This window comes from Geotrypetes seraphini, chromosome 1 (assembly GCF_902459505.1).
Source record: "Geotrypetes seraphini chromosome 1, aGeoSer1.1, whole genome shotgun sequence".
Lineage (NCBI taxonomy): Eukaryota > Metazoa > Chordata > Amphibia > Gymnophiona > Dermophiidae > Geotrypetes > Geotrypetes seraphini.
The window spans coordinates 198,720,444-198,744,714 of NC_047084.1; the positions used below are offsets into that span (position 1 = coordinate 198,720,444).

At 43.7% G+C, this 24,271-nt stretch overlaps 1 protein-coding gene across 7 annotated transcripts in view; it reads right to left on the reverse strand.

Annotated features, from left to right (window-relative positions):
* The window catches only part of FAT1 (FAT atypical cadherin 1), a 363,497-nt gene that overhangs the window by 52,551 nt on the left and 286,675 nt on the right, over positions 1-24,271 (reverse strand). For all 7 annotated transcript variants that reach the window (XM_033943896.1, XM_033943897.1, XM_033943893.1 and 4 more), the window contains exons 19-21: positions 6,181-6,979; positions 5,961-6,092; positions 5,678-5,835 (exon numbers count right to left, since the gene is read on the reverse strand). In XM_033943896.1, the coding sequence (XP_033799787.1) occupies positions 5,678-5,835; positions 5,961-6,092; positions 6,181-6,979 (1,089 nt within the window). The remainder of the gene's footprint in view (positions 1-5,677; positions 5,836-5,960; positions 6,093-6,180; positions 6,980-24,271) is intronic.

Sequence of the window (24,271 nt, forward strand, 5' to 3'; positions counted from 1 at the left end):
TTACTGTAAACCCCTCACCGTTACCATCTCTCCAATCCCTTTCACTTTCCTTCCATCTCCAGAGCAATTTATCCAATCCTCATCTTCTCTCCTGCCTCCCTATTACTCCTTTAACCCGTTCTATTCCTTTACTTCCCAATCCCATATTTTTAAATTCAGCAAAAGCTCCCTATTTTCTTTCACCTTGTTCTCATTTTATCTCCATAACCTACCTGCACCAATATCACCCTCCCCGCCCTCCCTCCAGGCTCATGGAATGCTCCCCCAACACAGCCCTTTGTCTAAAACAGAGGCCACAGAGATAGATAGATACAGATATATATAGATGTATACACTGTGAACTGAAAAAAAAAAACAAACAACACAGCAAAATGTTTTTTCATCATATCGTCCATTGAACTCGACTGTGCACTGTGTCATGAATGAAGCTGACGTAAAGTGTTGTAAATATTTCCCACTGCACCACAACACTACCTTGTGAAAATGAATTGTGAACTGAATAAAAACATCAAAAAGTTTTATGGCATATCTTGCAGAAAAATGTAAAGTCAAAAAGTAATATTTCGATTAAGTAGATGTTCAAAGTGTGCTCTCTTTGCACGAAGTCACATCCTCAGCCTTGGCCGCCACTGATCTATTCAACTTGTCAATGACACTCTGCTTCAGCTCAGCCCAAACAGAGATGAAACATTATTTAAGGTCTTCAATGTCAGATATCACTGTCTGGTAGATGTGTTCTTGTATCAGCCTCCAGATCCGGTAGTCAACTGGGTTTAGGTCTGGTGAATTTGCAGGATCAATAAAGTCTGGGGGTCTCCCAATGTAGCAGTTCTATAGTGTCCTTTGCTCGATGTACTGGGGCATTATCCTGTTGGAAGATAATAGTCTCCCGACATGTAATGGATTGCTGGCAACAGCTTCTGCGTCAAGAGGACATTCCGGTAGTATTTGCCATTGATTTTAACCCCAGGATCGTTGAAGAATAAATCTGTGAATCTGAGTTTCGAGATTGCGACAGACCATGACTGATTGGCTGAAGATCAGGTGGGTCTGTAGTAGATGTTTGGCATTAACCTTACGCTTCAGTGTTGTTGAAGACATGTACAGGCAATCTTCTTTCTGTGTGTTAATCAGTGGAGCTACTTTAAATATCTTTTCATCTGTAAACCAGATGAAGGTGACGCTGTGCTCCGGGAACTTGGTCAAAAGCCGCTTGCATCGTTTCAGATGTGTGTCTTTGGTGTGTAAAGTTAATTCTTGGGCACAACACTTTTTAAGATACTTTAATTTCAGATTGTCATGAATGATCCTAACCACAGTTGTCTGGGTTATTCCTGCTTCTCTTGCTATTTGGTGAGTTGTTGTTTGGTATGTTTGTGGTGCGTCCTCATGGCTCAATACAAGATCACATATATGGCCAATCCACACTGCCCATTGCTTGGATCTTGCATCAAGGCCATTTTTGAACCAACCCTTCTGTGGGAATTCTTTCAACAATCATCGACTACTGTAACCTTTAAGCAGTACCAAGTTCTTTATCAGAATTTGGTCTTCTGCAGTGAAAACCATTTTGATACAGACACTGTTTACAAACTATCATCTGCTTCTACGTGTATCCCATAGCAACAATCCATTTTCACAAGATAGTATTTCTGTGCGTATCCCATAGCAACAGTTCATTTTTACAAGGTAATGTTGTGATGCGGTAGGAAATATTTACATTTTACATCAACTTCATTCAGGAAACGACACACTAAATTCCATAAGAATCAGCCAAGTTCTATGGAAGTTACGATACAACACACACACATCACAACACTACCTAGAATCAGAAAATAATATTAAATATTGAACTAAGGCCAGTACTGGGCAGACTTGCACGGTCTGTGTCTGTGTATGGCCGTTTGGTGGGAGATGGGCTGGGGAGGGCTTCGGTGGCTGGGAGGGTGTAGATGGGATGGAGTAGGTTTTAACAGAGATTTCGGCAGTTGGAACCCAAGCACAGAACCGGGTAGAGCTTTGGATTCTTGCCCAGAAATAGCTAAGAAAAAAAATTTAAATTGGATCAGGTTGGGCAGATCGGATGGACCATTCGGGTCTTGTATCTGCCGTCATCTACTATGTTGTAAAAATGAACTGTTGCTATATATATATATATATATATATATATATATATATATATATATATACACACATACAAACACACACACATATAGATAATCAGAAATGTTTAAGAATTTAAATGCTGTATAGTTTTCAAATGTATGGAGTAGTGAAATTGTTTAATTGACTCTAACCCAGTTCCCCTGGTTCTCAGCCCACTGCATTAACCATTAGGCTACTCAAGTTCAAGTTTATTAGCATTTGATGAATCGCTTATACAATATTTCTAAGCGATGTACAAGTTATAAACCGCCAGGTAGTAGTCTCACATATATATTATACAAATTAATCATAAAACAAACAATTGACATTTAAACAGTAGGGATAGAGACAAATATGAATACGTAGGAAAGGAGGGAAAAGTTACAATCTCTTTATCTGTTGAAATTAACATAAAAGGAAAAACACAATAGGGAATGAAGGGGATTGGAAAATATGATAGTCTTTACTAAATGTAAAGGGATTGATATGAGACGTGCTATGTATCAAAGGTGTCTTGAAACAAAAAGGTTTTTAAAATTTTCTTAAAAGATAGAAGGTTTTTTTCAATTCTGATATAGTTTGGTATGGAGTTCCATAGTGTAGGGGCCATAACGGAAAATATATCCTCCACTCCATAAGCAACATGCAGAACAGGTATAGGTAGGTTCAGTTCTGAGCAGTGCACACACTGTGTTAAGTATCTTTTCCTCCTCTCTCTTCGAAATCACCTCCTTTTAGTTGTTCCTGCCTCTGGTGGCATTTTCAGTACTTCCTAGCTTTTCCATTGGCCATATAACTCCTTTCCACATCCACACTACCTGTTCTGGGAGACAGACTTGGGGAAAGGGAAATCTTTAATTGCAGGGATGTGGACATGAGGGATTCCATATCTTCTATTACACAAATAGAAAAAATTAAATTGGGGTTCAAGAGACCAACCAAATAATGAAACTGTCATCTTTGTACAGTTTTATTTATTTTTCAAATTTGATATATCACCTTTCATCTCACAAAACCTGAGCAGTTTACAAGATTGCTTTCACAATAATAATTTGATTTGTTTTAACTAGTAAGATATACAAAAATGAAACAAAAATAAAACAAAATTGAATCTACCTTCCACTAAATCCCCAGAGCCAATCAATTGCTCAGAAAAGCTAAAGTAGTCAGTCTCGTCACTCTTTTTTGTATTTCAAAAGATATGTTTTCATGGATACACAGTTTGGCAAAAATTGCACAAAGATTGAGCCAAGAAAAAAAGCTACCTAGTGCTTAGCAGAATCTAGCTTTGCCTTAGAGAGGGCTAGAATTACAAGGCGATTTAGATCTTGTGACAGCAGAGTGACCAGAAATGTATGGAATCAACTGGTTCGATAGGTATAAAGGGCTCATATGAGTGTTACAACACCCATGTCAAGTATTAAAAATAACTTTAAAAAAAAGGAATGTGGGGAGAGTGTGGCGCAGTGGTTAATAGCTTCAGCCTCAGCACCCTGAGGTTGTGGGTTCAAACCTACGCTGCTCCTTGTGACCCTGGGCAAGTCACTTAATCCCCCCATTGCCCCAGGTACGTTAGATCGATTGTGAGCCTGCCGGGACAGAGAGGGAAAACTGCTTGAGTACCTGAATAAATGCATGTAAACCATTCTGAGCTTCCCTGGGAGGACGATATAGAAAATTGAATAAATTAAAAAAAATAATGGAATTTATAAGGAAATGTGCAGATTTAAGAACATTTAGAGGTCCTTTTGCTAAGCTATGCAAAGAAATGGGCTCAGTGGATCCTTACATGAGTCTCTCCCACACACTAAGGGGCTCATAATCGAAAGAGAAAAACGTCCAAAAAACGGCCTAAGTTGGCACTTGGACGAACATTTCTCAAAAACATCCAAATGCCGATAATAAAAACGAGTTTTGGATGTATTTAAAAACGACTTAGGCCTTCATAGTGCCGCTCAATGTCCAAAGCTAAACGGGGCGTTTCGGGAGGCGTGTCGAGGGCGGGAGTTGGGCGGGACGTGGGCCGGCTTACACTTAGTCGTACAGCATGTATAACCGAAAGTTTAACAACAGAGCCTAGACGGAACTTGGACGTTGTGACTTAGACCATGTAAAACATGGTCTAAGTCACAAAAAGCAACCTAAACTCACCAGATAAGCACTGCAAACACATAACACAGACCCCCACACACTACCCCAGTGATCACCAACCCTCCCCCCACCCCCATAAAAAATTTATTCACAACTTTAATTTTCAGTCTCCAGACCATCATCACCTGGCCACCTGGCATAGGAAAGACTAGTCGTCCAGCCCAGAGGCAGCTTAAGTCGTCTTGGGGGTAGGTTAGGGACCCATAGAGAGGAGGACCCATGCCCATAAGCCCCTGTAATCACTGCATTGATACTGAAACATGTGCACTGCCCTATACACCCCCAAAACCCTTTTTTACTGGCATATAAGTGGCTCTTGCAGCCATACAGGCTATTGGGGTGGTAGATAAGTGGGTCTAGGAGATTCTGGAGGTGGTTTGGGGGGCTCATTGTCACCTATAAGGGAGCTGTAGTGAGGAGAAGCCATGGCACCCTTTTGGTGAAGTTCACAGTGGTGCCCTGTAAGGTACCCCACTATTTAGGTGGCATGTCTGGGTGTGCAGTCCATCACTTTGCAGACCCCTCCCACGTCCAACAGGGCTTGTTCTAGGCGTTTTGGACTTGGCGGAATGTTGGACGGAAAAGTGGTATAAATATAAGACGATTTAGTGGCTTGGACGATCAGATCGGCAGGACGTATAATTAGACGATTTTCGAAAGTAAAAAAAAGTTGGACATATCTTTCGAAAATGTGTCTTAGGCTCTTTTTAACTTTGGACGACTTGCGATATGGACGTAAACGGAGTTAGATATCCCTTTTGATTATGTCCCTCTAAGCTGTTTTTAACATGGCCAACAAAAAAGGGTTTTTCCCCCCATTTTTTTTCAACATATAGCCATGCACTAATGTTAGCATTATCACAGATCAATTAAAAAAAAAAATCCACAGGAGCACTTATGCACCTATTTAAATGTTAACTGTGCACTAAACTAGTTACTGCACAGTAATGTAGAGATGCACTAACTAGTTAACGCCAAGAAAGCCCAATTTCTGCTACTACCTAAAAAAAAAAAAGGAAAAGAAAAATATAAACCTAGATGCTGAAACTCACACACAATGCTTTAGCACGTCCTGCTTAACAACGTTTAGTAAAATGATCCCTTAAGTTGTGCAATCATTGAAAGCAATATAATTGATTTTTATGATTGTTTCACTCTTCCAATGCAAATCTGATACCTAACTTGAATATAATAGCCATAATACATATGAATAATTTTATTAAAGAAAGGAAACTGACAAGTAGGACATCTCTTTCAACAATTTTTAGGTTACTTGTCTCCACCAGCTCTTAAAATGCAGCAAAGGTGACATCAATCTGGGATCTCTGTTAAGCCTTGTGACAATGTGTTTTACGTAATATATTCAATAGCAACCACCTACCTCCAGAATACTGTAGTCTGTGCCCCTGGCATACATAACTACTGCATGAGAAGAGTGAGTTCGAAGTCTCAATGACAGCCTCATTTCCTCTTTGTTTTCATTTTCCATAAGGCGGTATTTTATGTAACTGTCCCCACTAAATGTCACAGATGAAGCAACTAATAGTTTGACCAAAAAAACAAGAGCGGGTAGAAGGGCAGCAATTATTCCTACATGAACTGAATATCAATACTCCTAAAAGCAAATTCAACATTCAGAATGTAAAATACAATTAAAACCTCACCGGAACACTGCCCAAGCTTGCCATCTTGACAAATACAGCTATACTTTCCATCTTTAGGGTCAGCAATGCATTCAGTTCCTTCTGGGCAAGGATTTCCTTCACATACTGTGCTCTTCTGGGGACACTTGCTTCCTACAGTATAGAATTAGCATTATCTTAATTGCACATGTTTGGAAGAAAGCTTCTCTCTCTAAATGTGCTTTTATTCTCTCTTCCTTACCTTTACAAAGGCAAACAGCTGCTCTATGATGACGGGGTGTCACAAAACTTAGCCTGGCAGTGCTATGGGTTGACATATTTTCATCAACTGTAATTTTTTCTTCACAAAACCTCCAAGGGCAATTAATGTCTGCACAAAGTTTATGGAAGACTTCAACAATCCTAATACCAATGATTTCTTCAATGTCTGTCAAAGAAGAGTTGATCTTATGGAGCAGAACTTTAGGTGAATGGACCGCACCACCAGATTTATCCACAGCTAGGAGGACATCAAGGTTAGAAGGAGGCTCAGAAGGTTGCAGGCTCAAAATCTGAATATCATTTCTGCGTACACCTAAGACATTCCTTAAAGCCCTCTGAAAATTGCGCCAGTAGTCTCCAATAAATTCTTCTGGCGTAAGGTTGGCGAAGCGTATAGCAATGCTATGGTTCAGTATTTCTTGTGTGATTTGCCTTATATGAACTATGATGTCAGCTGCAGAAGTAAACTTGCCATCAGTAACGGAGACATTCAGCAGATAGTGTCCTACGTCTAGTTTCTTGTGTGCTATCAATTTGCCTCCTGTGCTAGACACTGAGAAAAGGTTTTCCATCTTGGGACCTAGATTGTATATTAGAGTATCATAAACATCCTGATCTGTTGCATGGATCTTCCCAATGACTCCACCCGAATAGTCTTCTCCAAATGTTGTAATGAATATTTCGAGTGGTAGAATAGCAGGAGGGTAGATGCTCTCCTCAATGACTCGAATGTCAATGTATGTCAGAGATGACAACTGAGGTTTTCCATTGTCCAATACCTAATGAAAGAGCAGAAAAAGACACATTTATGCATTGTATCTATTTGAAACAAATTCTTTTCAATTTGGGTAAGTTACAAGGATAAAAGGTACTCATAATGGACATTCCTAGAAATTACTATGAGACACAAGAAACTCATATAAATTTAAGACATTCACTATTCACTTTGTAACATACTTGCATACTCCACAGTAAAACCACATCAAATCATTTGTCTGCTAGACTAACTTGTTAAAACTTTAATAAGGTAGTGTCCTGATTTATTTTCACGTCACAAACATTCACATTAAAAAAAAAAAATATGCAAAATACATTTTTGGAAACCATGCTTTAGAATTTCAGAAATTTTGCTGCAGAATCTCTTATTACAGATAGAGATTCCTGGCCCCATATTCAGTTGCAGTGGTCAGTGCTTGTTTTAAATACTCAAATATTCGGTGTCAGAATCTGGATGTTGGGCTGTGGTGAATATAACAGGCAGTGCCAGCAGTTACCAGGATAATAGTGATATTCACTGCTGTTACCTGGATCAGATATCTTTTTCTGCTGTCCTAAATTATCCAGATTCTGGCGCCGAATATAGCTCATCTCCAGGTAAATCCTAACACTGCCCCTGGAATACCCTAGCGTGTCAGATTTTAAAAGAAAATGGGATACTCACATGGGATCTCTAGGGGAGTAAAGTCAGGGGGGTGGGTCATTAGAGTGGGCAGACTTGATGGGCTATGGCCCTTTTCTGCCATCATTTTCTATGTTTCTATCCAAATAGGGCCAGGGCAGTCTGCAGAGTTTTTCAGATTGGCAAAGCTTCCTCCGTACGTGCCGAACAGGTCCCTCCGCTCCCAGGATGAATTACGCCTCATGCCCTGGACGTGCCCTTCAACTGCACACCGCCAAACTACATTCCTACTCCTACTTCATACCGAGCCACTGGAACCAAATGCCCCTGCAGATAGATCCCTTGAAGGATTCCTCAGCTTTAGGAAAGCAATAAAAACATACCTCTTCACCTAACTTCCCTGCCCATGACCAATGGATTACAAAGAAATGTATATTGGCATTAGATCCCAGTATGTACCGTGTTAGGAAAAAACTGAAATTGAAACATCTTCCAATATGACAAATTTAACTTGCAACTGTATATAATGTACATTGGTATTAGATCCCTAATGTGTGTCTAGTTAGGATAAAAACTTGTATTGAAAAATTTACACTGTTGAGAATAACTATGGCAAATTTTAACCTCTGAACTCTAGTATGTATAGAATTAGGACACAACCTTGTATCGTAAAATTGTACTGTAACTGTCATATGGTAACCTGTTAACTGTATTTTTTGTATGTTTGGGGAAAATGGGATAGAAAACAAATTAAATAAATAAATAATCAAGATTAATGGTGCTGAAAATCTGGGTAGGGCTCTGGTCAACGGCACTTATCTGGGTGTCAGTTGAATATCAGGTTCTCCATTTATAACAGGAAAACAACAGGAGGGGTATACTACCATCTGCCTGGCCAGGATGAGGAAGGGTACAGCGAAATGCTAACAGAAATTAGAAACACTAACAAAATTGGCAACACAAGAATAATGAGAGAGTGTGGTGCAGTGGTTGAAGCTACAGCCTCAGCACCCTGGGGTTGTGGGTTCAAACCCACACTGCTCCTTGTGACCCTGGGTAAGTCACTTAATCCTCCCCATTGCCCCAGGAACATTAGACAGATTGTGAGCCCACCGAGACACACAAGGAAAAAATGCTTGAGTACCTGAATAAACTCATTTAAACCGTTCTGAGCTCTCCTGGGAGAACGGTATAGAAAATTGAAAATAAATATTCATAAGAACATAAGAATAGCCTTATTGGGTCAGACCAATGGTTCATCAAGCTCAGTAGCCCATTCTCACGGTGGCCAATCCAGGTCACTATACCTGGCCAAAACCCAAGGAGTAGCAATATTCCATGCTACTGATTCAAGGCAAGCAGTGGCTTCCCCCATGTCTTTCTCAATAACAGACTATGGACTGGATAATAAATGTCTTATTGGGCAGAGTAAAGCAGTAAAATATCTAGATGCCATAAATGACCACTTCAGGAAGTAGCTGAGGGGGAATATTCGCACTCTAGATTTAGTTCTCACTTTAATACAGGATCTGGTACAAGGAGTTAACAGTACTGGAACCATTTATCAATAATAATCATATTGTGATAAAATTTGACAGCGACTGGGGAAACTATATTAAAGAAAGGTATTGCAATTTAACACTGAGTGTGTGTGGTGGGTGGAGAACCATGATAAAATTAATTAGATTTTTAAAAAAGGGGCGAACTACTACGGCTTTAGCGGTATATAAGAATAAAATTATTATTATTATAATGGTTAAAAGTTTGCAGGCAGAATGGACACTTTAAAAAGATGATTATATGAGCTCAGACAAAATAAAGTAGAGAATGGCATAGTGACAAAATTCATCACTGTTTCTGTCCCTGCGGATAACCATAGGAAACCATTTCCATGTTATTCTTGAAGGAGAGAGGGAAGAATGAGAGTATGAATGGGTATGACCACTGACCCTCAAGACTTGCATTGAAGAATGCTGGTGTAAAAGGACTGAGGTTGTGATAAGAATGACATGGAATTGTTTCCTGCAGTTATCCGCAGGGATGGAAACTGTGATGAATTTTGTCACCGTGTCTTTCTATAATCACCACCATTAGAAAAGGCGAATATAGTCAAAAGGATATCTTTGCAAAAATTGAAACTGGATCAGATTGAAGAAAATAGGAATGAAATACACCTCACAACGCCTCCTGGTCATGCCCTTCAACTGCAAACCAAGTTTCGGCACGTAAGGAAGGAGGAAGGATAAAGGCTGGAAGGTAGTGAGGGCCTCCCTCTCTGGGCATGAACTCGGAACATAGGCAGTGAGGGCCACTGATTCCTCCTCCCTCCTGGTCCGCCGCTGCCCCCCGCATTTAATTATCCTTTGTTGCAAGCCTTCCCACCGACGTCAATTCTGACATCGAAGAGAAGGTCCGGGCCAGCCAAGAAGCGATTGGCTGGCCCGGACCTTCTCTCTGACATCATAATTGACATCAGGGGGAAGGCTTATGGGCCCCTTGGCCCTTCCCTTCCTGGAGTTGCGGTGGGGGATAATTAAATGGAGCAGTGGGCGGCGAGCAGTCAGCCCACATACCCCCAATGGGTGGTCCACGTATCCCCCTAGGGTATGCGTACCACATGTTGAGACAGTGGCATTAAGTTCATAAATCATTATTAGCAGTGTAGGCTTAGGAAACTCATTGCTAATTTCTGGCCATGAACAATTAAGGAATGGATCTACGGCTGGGGATCCTGACAGGTACTATTTATTTATTTAGATTTGCCACTGTCAGAAATAGGATCTTTAGTCTGACAGTATAGCACACCTCAAACTCCATTTAATGTGGGGTCTTTTGAAAAATTTGTATAAAGACATCTAGAAATACAAATATTTGCAAGCACCTCCATGAGCAAAAACCATTTCATAGAAAAACACATTAAAAAAAATATAACAGCATCACTTGTGGATCCACACATATAAACATCAGTAACTACGGGCTCCTTTTACAAAGGTGCGCTAGCATTTTTAACTCATGTACTGGATTAGCGTGCGCTAGTCGAAAATCTACCGCCTGCTCAAAAGGAGGCGGTAGCGGCTAGTGCGTGCTATTCTGCGTGTGAAGGCCCTAGCGCGGCTTTTTAAAAGGAGTCCTACATGCATGAGAGTAAATTCTAACAAAACTACATGTAGAAGGCAAGCCAATTAAAGAGTGAAGCAAAATAACTCTTAAAATATTTTTTACGTTGTCTTAGTCAGCACAAAAGTAAGCATAATTGCCTCCTCAATCACTGGTAGAGACCCCAGATCTAAAGCTGAAAGGTAGTTGACCCTTATATGTGTCTTGAAAACAGGTACACATATACCAACCTGAAATTTTTCTTTTTAATAGACATCTATTTCCACTTGCAAAAGTTTAGTTTCTTAGAACGCATGAGAAAAAAATCTGCTTGCACTGGCCAAACTTTAGAGGGATCAATGCCTGCAAGATGTGACAAGGATCAATGCTAGGCTCAATCCTCTACAATATTTTATAATGGGAAAAACATGATCCAGGGCTTGTCAACTACATGCTAATTAAAAAAATATAAATCATGTATTTAGGGTCTATAAATTCAAGTGTCAAATAGCATTCTTGAATGGAAGTGCTACAAAAAGGGAGAGAATGAGAGGCGATATGATACGAACACTCAAATATCTATCATACTTCAGTAAAGCACCAAAAATTCCACAGAATGAGCTGCTCAATGACAGAGGCAGAAGGGAAGGAGGCGCCACAGGAATGTGAGAAAACAGTTTTCACAAACAGGGTGCAGAGTCAGACGTCCTGGAACAGACTTCCAGCAGAAAAGCTGGTAAGAGGAAAACAGTGGCAGAATTCAGACATGCTTGGGGTTGACAGAAAGAACCTTTATTAGAAAAAAGTGAGAAAGTCACAGATTTAATAGGCCCTATTCAAACAAAATAGGCAGTTTAAACAAAAAGAGCAGACTGACTGACCACATGGATTCTTATTTGCCAATACTTTCTAAGTTTCTATGGTTAATACAGAGAATACATAATTAAAAAAGCAAGCTCACGACACATCATACTGACCATTCTTTATAATAATTTCTTAAGCAGAGACACAAATTCAAGCAGAAAATATCTAATTATACTGCCTATTTAAAATACAATTTTTCATTAGTACATAGATATATTAATACATCACAGATGCTCTTGAGCAGGGGTGTCAAATGTCGGCCCTCGAGGTTTTCAGGGTTTTCAGGATTTTCCCTATGAATATGCATGAGATCTATTTGCATGTACTGCTTTCATTATATGCTAATATATCTAATGCATATTCATTGGGGAAATCCTGAAAACCCGACTGGATTGCGGCCCTCGAGGACCGACATTTGACACCCCTGCTCTAGAGATTCTCAGGAATGTGCTGGGCATATACCCCCCCATACTTTTATTAACCTCATTTTATGAGGTTATGAGGTATCACAGTAGGCACTTAGAAAAAGAAATTCATAAGGGATGCAGAAATAATGAAGCATTTTGACAGCTTGGAAACTTAATGTTACAAGTTCCTTAGTTTTAATGTTCATAGAGTAAGAGACTTTTGACAGTAGATGGCAATGATGCCTAAAGTATCTGTTAAGTCAAAATGATCAAGTTATCCTATACCTCCAACTCCTGGCAAAGACAATTCCTGCTTTGAGATACAAATGAAACCTTAGTCAAATTTACAAAATCAGATAAAGGACAACACTTCAGAATATTTTCTGCATATAAAGTCTATCAGGAAACAGTATACAGTCCATTCTTGTTATTCACACATTCATAATGTGAGATTTCGCCTATCCGCGGTTGCTTCAATTGCAACCAATATCCCCATTTGTGCTGCTGAATTCACGTATTCGCAAACCAGTGCTAAACCTCCCCCCCCCCCCCCCCAGCTTTTTTGCTTTCATTGTCATCTCATGGTCAGGCTTTGCTTCCTGATGTTGACCCCAAACGTCCAGAAAGTGAATTACAGGTACTTCAAGTGCTATCCCAGGCAGGAACCTAACTATTTTCCCAATAGGATCCACTATTCACTTTCTGTGGTTATGAAGTGCAATGCGTACTGCTGGAACCTAACCTCAGACTCAACGTTTTGTTATTCATGATTTTGAGGTTCCCAAAAAATTTTTGTGAACTGTACTACTGCGAACAACAAGTACGGACTGTAACTACTAAGGAGGAAAAAAAAAGTCAAAGGGTTCCAGAGTTGATCAAGGAAGCTATAAACCAGTGAATTTGATGCCGGTGCTGAGCAATATGATAAACTATTATAAAGAACAAAATGACAGAGCAAATACATAAGCATGGATTAATGAGACAAAGCCAACATGAATTTACTCAAGGGAAATCTTGCCTCACTAATCTGCTACATTTCTTTGAAGGGGTGAATAAACATGTGGACAAAGGTGAGCCAGTTGATACTGTATATATGGATTTTCAAAAAGCATTTGACAATGTACCTCATGAAAGACTTCTGAGGAAATCAGAAAGACATTGGATAGGAGGTAATGTTCTATTATGGATTAAGAACTGGTTGAAAGATAAAAACAAGAGTTAAATGGTCAATATTCTCAATGGAGAAGGGTAAATAGTGGGGTCCCCCAGAAATCTGTGCTGGGACCACTGCTTTTTAACATATTTATCAATGATCTAGAGATGATCTAGATGATCTAATGAAACAATTAAATTTGCTGATGACACAAAGTTCAAAGTTATTAAATCGCAAGAGGATTGTGAAAAATTGCAAGAGGACCTTGTCAGACAGCATCAAAATGGCAGATGACATTTAATGTGAACAAGTGTATATCGATGCATGTGGGAAAGAGGAACCCAAACTATATCTATGTGATGCAGGTTCCATATTAAGAGTTACAGCCTAGGAAAAGGATATGTGTGACATCGTTGAGGATATGTTGAAGCCCTTAGCTCAGTGTGTGGTGGTGGCAGCTAAGAAAGCAAATAGAATGTTAGGAGAATTAAAAAATTTCCTGTGCTCTGGAAAAATGGGAATGTGCAGATAGGCCTCCGTCATATCCAGAGATGCAAAAAATTACCCTGGTGCCCATTCAGAAATGTGGCATCTTGAGGCTCGCATTCATTGTTTTGAGGTCTAGAATTGGCCTACAGTCTTCTAAGACTCTTGAGCAGTATGAAGTATAGCACATATTTGACAGAGCACAAGTCTTCCTTGGGTACGGGCTCTATGGCTTCATGATCCAGCAACCTTTGTACTGGTGCTTGGACTTTGGCCACTTTTTCACAGCCTCCCAGATGGAGAGTCTAGGAAAATGTCCGGGAGGGGACAAAAGAACTTGAGCTGGTATCCCTCCCGTTGAATGTGTAGCATCGAGCCATGTGTGGTGATCTCCACACACAATCCCAATGGGCCAATAACCTAATGCCAGTGTGTGGAATGTCAGCTGATAGCTGGGTGTCATAACTACTTCTTGGAAGTTGTGGCCGAGCAGGATCCAGAAGACTGGGAGCTTTGAAAGGATCTCTGGCCTGAAGGGCCTCCCGAGAATTGGCAATATCATCTGGAAGATGTAAAATTATCATGACCTGACCCTCTAGGGCAGGGGTGGGCAACTCCAGTCGGGTTTTCAGATTTCCCCAATGAATATGCATTGAAAGCAGTGCATGCAAATAGATCTCATGCATATTCATTGGGGAAAACCTGAAAACCCAACTGGATTACAGCCCTCAAGGACTGGAGTTGTTCACCCCTGCTCTAGGGGCTCGAGATCTGCTGTCCGGTAAATACTTTGGCTTGCGATCCTGCATGCTGGCCATATGATCATTCAGACATTTATCAAAGAGTAAATGTCCTTTAAATGGTAATTTACTCAAGATCGCCTTAGAGGTGGAATCCCCACCCACTGTGAGCACCATAGCATTCTGTGGGCAGAAAGCAGACATTTTGCTCATGATTCTGATAGGTCATACAAAGCCTCAGCTACATAATCCGCACCAGACAGTAAAAACTGGAGATTCCTCCCGACAATAGTCTCTGAATTATGGTGCAACTTGGAGTGGCAAGCTCAGGCGACAAAAGACACCGCCACAGCTGCTTTCAAACCTGAGGCCATGGCCTCAAAGAGCTTCTTATGAACAATATCCATCCTGTGGCCCTGGGCATCTTTAATACCATGCCACCTTCACTGGGTAGGGAGGTACGCTTTGTAACCTGTGCCCCATGTTGAATCTACTTTTGGGAGAACAAAGAGCTAGTTAAATTTCACATTCATCGAACAGATATTCAGAAAGCTTTTGACAAAGTTCCTCATGAGAGGCTCCTGATAAAATTAAAGAGTCATGGGATTAGTGGTAAAGTTCAGTTGTAGATTAGGATTTGTTTATCAGATAGAAAATAGAGGGTAGGGTTAAATGGTCATTTCTTTCAATGGAGAGTAAACAGTGGAGTGCCGCAGGGATCTGAACTAGGATCGGTGCTATTTAACTAATTTATAAATGATCTGGAAATTGGGACGATGAGTGAGGTGATTAAATTTGCAGATGACACTAAACTGTTCAAAGTTGTTAAAATGCATGCAGATTTTGAAAAATTGCAGGTAGACCTTAGGAAATTGGAAGACTGGGTGTCCAAGTGGCAGATGAAATTTAATGTGGACAAATGCAAAGTGATGCACATTGGGAAGAATAACTCAAATCATAGTTACCGGATTCTAGGGTCCACCTTAGGGGTTAGTGCCCAGGAAAAGGATCTGGGTGTTATTGTAGACAATACAATGAAACCTTCTGACCAATTTGCATTGGAGGCCAAAACAGCAAACAAAATGCTAGGAATTATTATTATTATTATTTTTTTTAATATTCTTTATTCATTTTCAAAATTACATTAAGTGTAAAATATATTCATTCACAGTAACAATAAATATATCACTTATAAACAATCATTGGTACATTATATAAATTTTATCCCTTCCCCTTTCCCATCCATATCTTCCATTATTATATAATATATGTAATAAGAAAAATACCCCCCTCCCTATATTCTGAACTGATAATTAAAAGGGAAATAATTTTACTTAATCCTTACAATATTTTGTTAATGGTTTTCACACATCTTGAAATTTCGTAAAGTATCCCCTTTGTAAAGCAATAAATTTTCCATTTTATAGATATGGCATAAAGAATTCCACCAAAAGTTATAATTTAATCTCTTCCAATCCTTCCAATTATATGTAATTTGCTGAATGGCAACCCCAGTCATTATTAGTAATAATTTGTTGTTGTTATTATTATTAAATTATTATTAAATATTATTTTTGGGACAGTGCTGAAACAAGGCTGCCCTGTGAACATCTAAAAGCTAAGTTACTCAGCATTTCATATTCTGCTCTTTTCACTGGTTTTCAGCATTATATCTGCTTAATTTCTCTTCTCCTTCCTGTTTCTTACTAAAAAAATATAAAAAAGCACAAAAAAATCCTTCTCTTTCCTCTGTTAAATCTTATTTCCTCTTCCTGCATTTTTGTTTAAAATACTGTGTTTTAGGTGGTATAGAGCCTATATTTCTGGTGCCTGTGGCTCAGGGTGACTAAAGTAGGGAAAATCCTGTTATAAATCCTGTGTTTTAGGGTAGCACTGATAGAACCTGCAGTTTTGTTTAAAATACTGTGTTTTAGGTGGTATAGAGCCTATATTTCTGGTGCCTGTGGCTCAGGGTGACTAAAATAGGGAAAATCCTGTTATAAATCCTGTGTTTTAGGGTAGCACTGATAGAACCTGCATTTTTGTTTAAAATACTGTGTTTTAGGTGGTATAGAGCCTATATTTCTGTCTTACCAGTATTCAGCCATTGTTTTCTGCTGATTAGGTGGAGAAGGGAGGGGCTCTGTTTTACTTCTAAGGTTAATTGCATTATCTTTGGGACAGTGCTGAAACAAGGCTGCCCTGTGAACATCTAAAAGCTAAGTTACTCAGCATTTCATATTCTGCTCTTTTCACTGGTTTTCAGCATTATATCTGCTTAATTTCTCTTCTCCTCCCTGTTTCTTACTAAAAAAATATAAAAAAGCACAAAAAAATAAATCCTTCTCTTTCCTCTGTTAAATCTTATTTCCTCTTCCTGCATTTTTGTTTAAAATACTGTGTTTTAGGTGGTATAGAGCCTATATTTCTGGTGCCTGTGGCTCAGGGTGACTAAAAAGCACAGTTACTTACCGTAACAGGTGTTATCCAGGGACAGCAGGCAGATATTCTTTACGCATGGGTGACGTCACCGACGGAGCCCACGGTACGGACCTTTTTACTAGAAAGTTCTAGTTGGCCGCACCGCGCGTGCGCGAGTGCCTTCCCGCCCGACGGAGGAGAGCGTGGTCCCCAGTTAGTATAAGCCAGCTAAGAAGCCAACCCGGGGAGGAGGGTGGGACGTAAGAATATCTGCCTGCTGTCCCTGGATAACACCTGTTACGGTAAGTAACTGTGCTTTATCCCAGGACAAGCAGGCAGCATATTCTTTACGCATGGGTGACCTCCAAGCTAACAAAGAGGGAGGAGGGATGGTTGGCCATTAGGAAAATAAATTCTGAAGTACAGATTGGCCGAAGTGCCCATCCCGTCTGGAGAAAGCATCCAGACAGTAGTGAGTAGTGAATGTGTGAACTGAGGACCAGGTGGCCGCCTTGCAGATTTCCTCAATGGGTGTGGAACGGAGGAAAGCAACAGAAGCGGCCATAGCTCTTACCCTGTGGGCCGTGACAGCACCGTCTAGTGACAGACCGGCCCGAGCGTAACAGAACGCGATGCAAGCTGCAAGCCAGTTGGATAGCGTCCGTTTAGAGACCGGTCGACCCAAACGATTCGGGTCGAAGGTCAGGAAGAGCTGAGGGGACAAGCGGTGAGCCCTTGTACGATCAAGATAGTAAGCCAGGGCACGCTTGCAGTCAAGACTGTGCAATGCCTGTTCTCCGGGATGTGAATGAGGTTTCGGGAAGAAAACAGGCAACACAATGGACTGGTTGAGGTGAAAAGCTGAGACCACCTTTGGAAGGAACTTTGGATGGGTGCGCAGAACCACCTTGTCATGGTGAAAAATAGTGAACGGTGGATCGGCAACCAGTGCATGAAGCTCACTAACCCTCCTGGCAGAGGTGATGGCAATGAGGAAAAGAACCTTCCATGTCAGAAATTTGAGCAAAGTTGTGGCAAGTGGCTCAAAGGGAGGTTTCATGAGGGCAGATAAAACCACATTCAGGTCCCAGACGACCGGAGGAGGCTTCAGAGGTGGTTTGATGTTGAAGAGGCCCCTCATGAATCGGGAAACCAGAGGGTGAGCCGTGAGAGGTTTTCCTAAGACAGGCTCATGAAATGCCGTGATGGCACTGAGATGGACTCTGATAGAGGTAGACTTGAGGCCTGCGTTGGACAGGGAGAGCAAGTAGTCCAGAACAGTTTCCACCGCTAAAGAGGTGGGATTGTGATGATGACGGAGGCACCAAGAGGAGAACCTGGTCCACTTCTGATGGTAACATTGGAGGGTGGCCGGTTTCCTGGAGGCGTCCAAAATGAGACGGACAGGCTGAGACAGATTTCCTGAAGAGGTCAGCCCGAGAGAAACCAAGCTGTCAGGTGGAGCGAAGACAGATTGGGATGTAGTAGAGACTGATGTTGCTGTGTAAGTAGAGTAGGAAACACAGGTAGAGGAATGGGATCCCTGGAGCTGAGCTGAAGCAGGAGGGAGAACCAGTGTTGACGAGGCCACCGGGGAGCTATGAGGATCATGGTGGCTCCGTCCCTGCGGAGTTTGGATAAAGTCCGCAACATCAGAGGTAGAGGAGGAAAGGCATAGAGGAACCGATCCGTCCAGTCGAGAAGGAATGCATCCGGGGCCAGACGATGAGGAGAGAAGAGTCTGGAGCAGAACTGGGGCAGCTGATGGTTGTGAGGAGCTGCGAATAGGTCCACCTGCGGAGTGCCCCAGCGAGCAAGGATGGAGTGGAGCGTGGGAGGATCCAAAGTCCACTCGTGAGGTTGAAGGATGCGGCTGAGATTGTCGGCCAGGGAGTTCTGTTCGCCCTGGATGTAGACAGCCTTGAGGAAGAGACTGCGGGCCGTGGCCCAGGTCCAAATGCGAAGAGCCTCCTGACAAAGGAGGCGAGATCCGGTGCCGCCCTGTTTGTTGATGTAGTACATGGCAACTTGGTTGTCCGTGCACAGGAGCAGAACCTGAGGGCAAAGAAGGTGCTGGAAGGCCTTGAGAGCATAGAACATGGCTCGTAGTTCCAGGAAATTGATGTGATGAAGACGCTCCTGCGGGGTCCAAAGACCTTGGGTGCGTAGGTCTCCCAGGTGAGCTCCCCATGCATAAGGGGAGGCATCCGTGGTGATGGTCATGGAATGCGGGGGCAGATGAAAAAGAAGGCCCCTGGAAAGATTTGAGGAGTTCAACCACCATTGTAGAGATTGCTGAAGAGACGATGTCACAGAGATGGGATGAGAAAGAAGATTCGAGGTCTGCGACCATTGGTTGGCCAGAGTCCATTGAGGTGTCCTGAGGTGGAGTCGTGCCAGGGGAAGCACATGCACCGTCGAGGCCATGTGGCCCAGGAGGACCATCATCTGTCTGGCAGAAATGGAGTGATGGAGGAGCACCTGACGACACAGGCGGAGCAGGTTCCGCTGACGGTCGGAGGGGAGAAACGCCCTCATTAGTGTGGTGTCGAGAACTGCTCCAATGAACTGAAGGCGCTGTGTGGGAAGCAGATGCGACTTGGGGTAGTTGATCTCGAACCCCAGGAGGTGGAGGAGAGAGATGGTATGATGAGTGGCTTGTAGCACAAGTGGAGACGTAGGTGCTTTCACCAACCAATCGTCCAAGTAGGGAAACACCTGGAGGTTGTGAGACCTGAGGAAGGCCGCCGCCACAATGAGGCATTTGGTGAACACCCTGGGTGATGAAGCGAGGCCAAAAGGTAGCACTTTGTACTGATAATGGCGATGGTGCACCTGGAATCTTAGGTAGCGACGTGAAGCTGGATTGATTGGTATGTGAGTGTAGGCCTCTTTGAGGTCCAGGGAACATAGCCAGTCGTTCTGAGAGAGATGAGGATAAAGCGTGGCAAGGGAGAGCATTCTGAACTTCTCCTTGACAAGACATTTGTTGAGGTCCCTGAGATCGAGAATGGGACGTAGGTCTCCTGTCTTTTTTGGAACCAGAAAGTAACGGGAGTAGAATCCCCGGCCCCTTTGTTCCAGAGGTACTTCTTCGATGGCATTGAGGAGAAGGAGTGATTGGACCTCCCTCAGGAGGAGGGGGGTTTGAGTTGAAAGAGAAGCAGACTCTACGGGAGGATTGTCTGGTGGAAGAGTCTGGAAGTTGGAAGAGTCTGGAAGTTGAGAGAGTAGCCGTGGCGGATGATGTTGAGGACCCACTGGTCTGATGTGATGACCTCCCAACGGCTGAGAAAAATGTGGAGCCTGCCTCCGATTGGTTGAGGGAGAGGCAATGAGGGTGGAAGACTGGCTAAGCCCTGGAGAGAGGAGTCAAAAGGGCTGAGAAGGTTTGGCAGGAGGAAGAGGCTTGGCAGGTTGATTAGACTGTGCACGAGCCTGGTTGTGTTGGTGTTGGCGAGCCCGCCTAGGTTGCTGTGAAGGTGGGTTAAGCGGCCTAGCGGAGAACCTGCGCTGGTATGAAGACTGTGGTTTGTAAGGCCGAGCAGGAGGGGCCTTCTTCTTTGGTTTAATGAGAGTATCCCATCTGGTCTCATGGGCGGAGAGTTTTTGTGTGGTGGTATCCAGAGACTCTCCGAACAATTCGTCTCCCATACATGGGGCGTTGGCTAGTCGGTCCTGATGGTTGACATCTAGATCAGAGACCCTGAGCCAGGCCAGGCGGCGCATGGCCACAGCTATGGCAGATGCACGAGAGGTGAGCTCAAAGGAGTCATAGATGGAGCGCACCATAAATTTTCTTAGTTGAAGCAGGCTGGAGATGTGCTGCTGGAATAGTGGAACCTTGTGCTCCGGCATGTACTTTTGCATGGCGGAGAGTTGCATTACCAGATGTTTCAGGTAGAATGAAAAGTGGAAAGAGTAATTGTTTGCCCTGTTGGCAAGCATGGCATTCTGGTAGAGCCGCTTGCCAAACTTGTCCATAGTTTTGCCCTCCCTGCCAGGAGGGGTAGAGGCATATACACTGGAGCCTTGAGTCTTTTTTAAAGTGGACTCAACCAGGAGAGATTCATGGGGCAGCTGGGGTTTATCAAATCCCGGGATTGGAATAACCCTGTAAAGGCTATCCAGTTTACGGGGTGCCCCAGGGACAGTTAATGGATTTTCCCAATTTTTATAAAAAGTTTCCCGTAGGATGTCATGCACGGGTAACTTCAGGAACTCCTTAGGAGGCTGATCGAAATCTAAAGCCTCCAGGAAAGCTTGTGACTTCTTGGAGTCAGACTCCAGAGGCAAAGATAAGGCCCCCGATAACTCCCTGAGGAATTTTGAAAAAGAAGAAGATTGCTCAGGTTTAGATGTGGTATCGGGGGCCGAGGGCTCTTCGTCCGACGACGATGCATCCTCCTCGGTACCGAGGGGAGATTCTTCCCAGAGGTCCGGGTCTCTGACATCGGTGTGTGCGTGCCGAGAGACTGGAGTGGAAGGCTCGGTATGATGAGCTTTAGACCGAGACTTGCCTGAGCGTACCGAGACGGTACCGGGGGATGAAGACCTGTGTCTGTCTCGGTCCCGGGAAGAACGGTGCCGGTCAGGTTCGCGGGAAGACCGGTGTTCCGCTCGGTCCCGAGGAGGATCGGATGTCGTCAGAGCGACGGTCTCGGCATGGGCATGGATATGCGGTGCCGAGAGAATGGGCATGGAGGGGTCCATAGGTACCGATGGCGTGGATACCGGTTGGACGGTGTGGGGCTCGGGCCGGTCTGGTACCGAAAGCAGCGGTGCCAGGATAGAGGGCAAGAGCTGTTTAAGTTGCTGTTGGAGTTGTTCCTGCAACTTATCCTGGAGGATGGCCGCAATGCGGTCATCCAGGGGTGGCACCGGAACCACTTTTTTCTGCTTTGGTTCCATGGGTGCCGCTCTACGCTCCGGCGATGAGGAGGCCGATGACGAGGCACTCACCGATATCGGAGCGGAGCGCTTTTTAGTTCAGCGTGGAGCCGAAAGAGCCGGTGTCGCCACCGAGGTGGGAGGGCGCTCAAGGGTGGAAGGCTTCTTAGCCGGCTTACCTGGCGCCGGTGGCGCCGATGTAATGTCAGGCGGTGTCGAGGTGGTCGGTGCCGACTTCGATGGTGCCGCAGTTGAAGAAGTCGAGTCCATAGTTGGGCCGGTGCCGAACAGCAGACTTTGCTGGATTTGGCGATTCTTCAAAGTGCGTTTTTTAAGAGTGGCACAGCGGGTGCACGAGTCCGCCCGATGCTCCGGTCCCAAGCACTGTAAACACCAATTGTGTGGGTCAGTGAGGGAGATCGGGCGTGCACACCGCTGGCACTTCTTAAAACCGGGCTGCGGGGGCATGAATGGAAACACGGCCTCCGCAAAATCAAACCCCGAGGCCTGGATCGTGACAACAGGCCCCGCCGGGGCAAGGACAAAAACGAAACAAAAAGAAAATATATTTTTTTTTTTTTTTGGGAAATGAAAGAAAAAAGAACCCGAAGGTAAATAAAACGAAAAAAGAACGCGAGCGGGAAGGCAAAAAGAGGATTTCAATCTGAGTTGAAAAACGCACGTCTTCTTCGCTCCGCGGAAACGAAGAAACTGGGGACCACGCTCTCCTCCGTCGGGCGGGAAGGCACTCGCGCACGCGCGGTGCGGCCAACTAGAACTTTCTAGTAAAAAGGTCCGTACCGTGGGCTCCGTCGGTGACGTCACCCATGCGTAAAGAATATGCTGCCTGCTTGTCCTGGGATAATAGGGAAAATCCTGTTATAAATCCTATGTTTTAGGGTAGCACTGATAGAACCTGCAGTTTTGTTTAAAATACTGTGTTTTAGGTGGTATAGAGCCTATATTTCTGGTGCCTGTGGCTCAGGGTGACTAAAATAGGGAAAATCCTGTTATAAATCCTATGTTTTAGGGTAGCACTGATAGAACCTGCAGTTTTGTTTAAAATACTGTGTTTTAGGTGGTATAGAGCCTATATTTCTGGTACCTGTGGCTCAGGGTGACTAAAATAGGGAAAATCCTGTTATAAATCCTATGTTTTAGGGTAGCACTGATAGAACCTGCAGTTTTGTTTTAAAATACTGTGTTTTAGGCGGTATAGAGCCTATATTTCTGCCTTACTAGTAGTCTTACTTATAGTCCCACCAACCCCAGGGACCACTATTCATATATAGAGACCCATATAATCAGGACTACTCAAATCAAGTCACTTCACAACCAATCAAGATGACCTTTATTCTATGCAATCACTGTGGTGCTTTAATTCCAAGCAGTGTTCCCGCTAAGCTGCGCTGGCGTGCGCTGGCGCACAAAATATTAGGTCGCAGCGCACAAGTTTCTCGTCACAGCGCAGGACCGGCAAGATTGACTCATTTGAACTTCTGCAAGATCAGCATCGGAAGCGTGCGCTGGGCCGGAGAGATCTTGGGGAGCCTCCGACAGTGGCTTTCTCCCCTCTCTGCAGCTCTCCTTTACTTCCCAGCGCAGCGATTCACGAAGGCAGCCTCGGGGCTTTTGCTGAGTCGCGGCTGCCTCTGATGATGCAACTTCCTCTTTCCTCAGAGGCGGCGCGACACAACAAAGGACCCGAGGCTGCCTTCGTGAATCGCTGCGCTGGGAAGTAAGAAGAGCTGCTGGGAGGGGAGAAAACCACTATCAGTCTGGGAAGCTGCTGGGCAGGGGAAAAAAGGGACAGCTGCTACTGGAAAGGGAGAAGGAGAGATGCTTCTGGGAGGGGAGGAGGGAAAGGAATCTGGGAAGCTGCTGGGCCAGGAAAAAAAAGGGACAGCTGCTACTGGAGAGGGAGAAGGAGAAGGAGAGATGCATCTGGGAGGGGAGGAGGGAAAGGAATCTGGGAAGCTGCTGGGCCAGGAAAAAAAAGGACAGCTGCTACTGGAGAGGGAGAAGAAGGAGAGATGCTTCTGGGAGGGGAGGAGGGAAAGGAATCTGGGAAGCTGCTGGGCAAGGAAAAAAAGGGACAGCTGCTACTGGATAAGGAGAAGAAGGAGAGATGCTTCTGGGAGGGGAGGAGGGAAAGGAATCTGGGAAGCTGCTGGGCTAGGAAAAAAAGGGACAGCTGCTACTGGAGAGGGAGAAGGAGACGGAGAGATGCTTCTGGGAGGGGAGGAGGGAAAGGAATCTGGGAAGCTGCTGGGCCAGGAAAAAAAGGGACAGCTGCTACTGGATAAGGAGAAGAAGGAGAGATGCTTCTGGGAGGGGAGGAGGGAAAGGAATCTGGGAAGCTGCTGGGCTAGGAAAAAAAGGGACAGCTGCTACTGGAGAGGGAGACGGAGAGATGCTGCTGGGAGGGGAGGAAGGGAAGAGAGTTACTGCTGGACAGGAGGCTGGGAGAAAGAAAGAAAGGGGGCAGGCAGGGAAACAGAAGGAAAGAAGAGAAACAGAAAAAAAGAAAGAAAGGTCAGGGAGAGAGGAAGAAAAAGTTGGGGGAGGGAATGAGGTGTGGAGGAGAGAAAGCATACAGGCTGATAGAAGGGAAG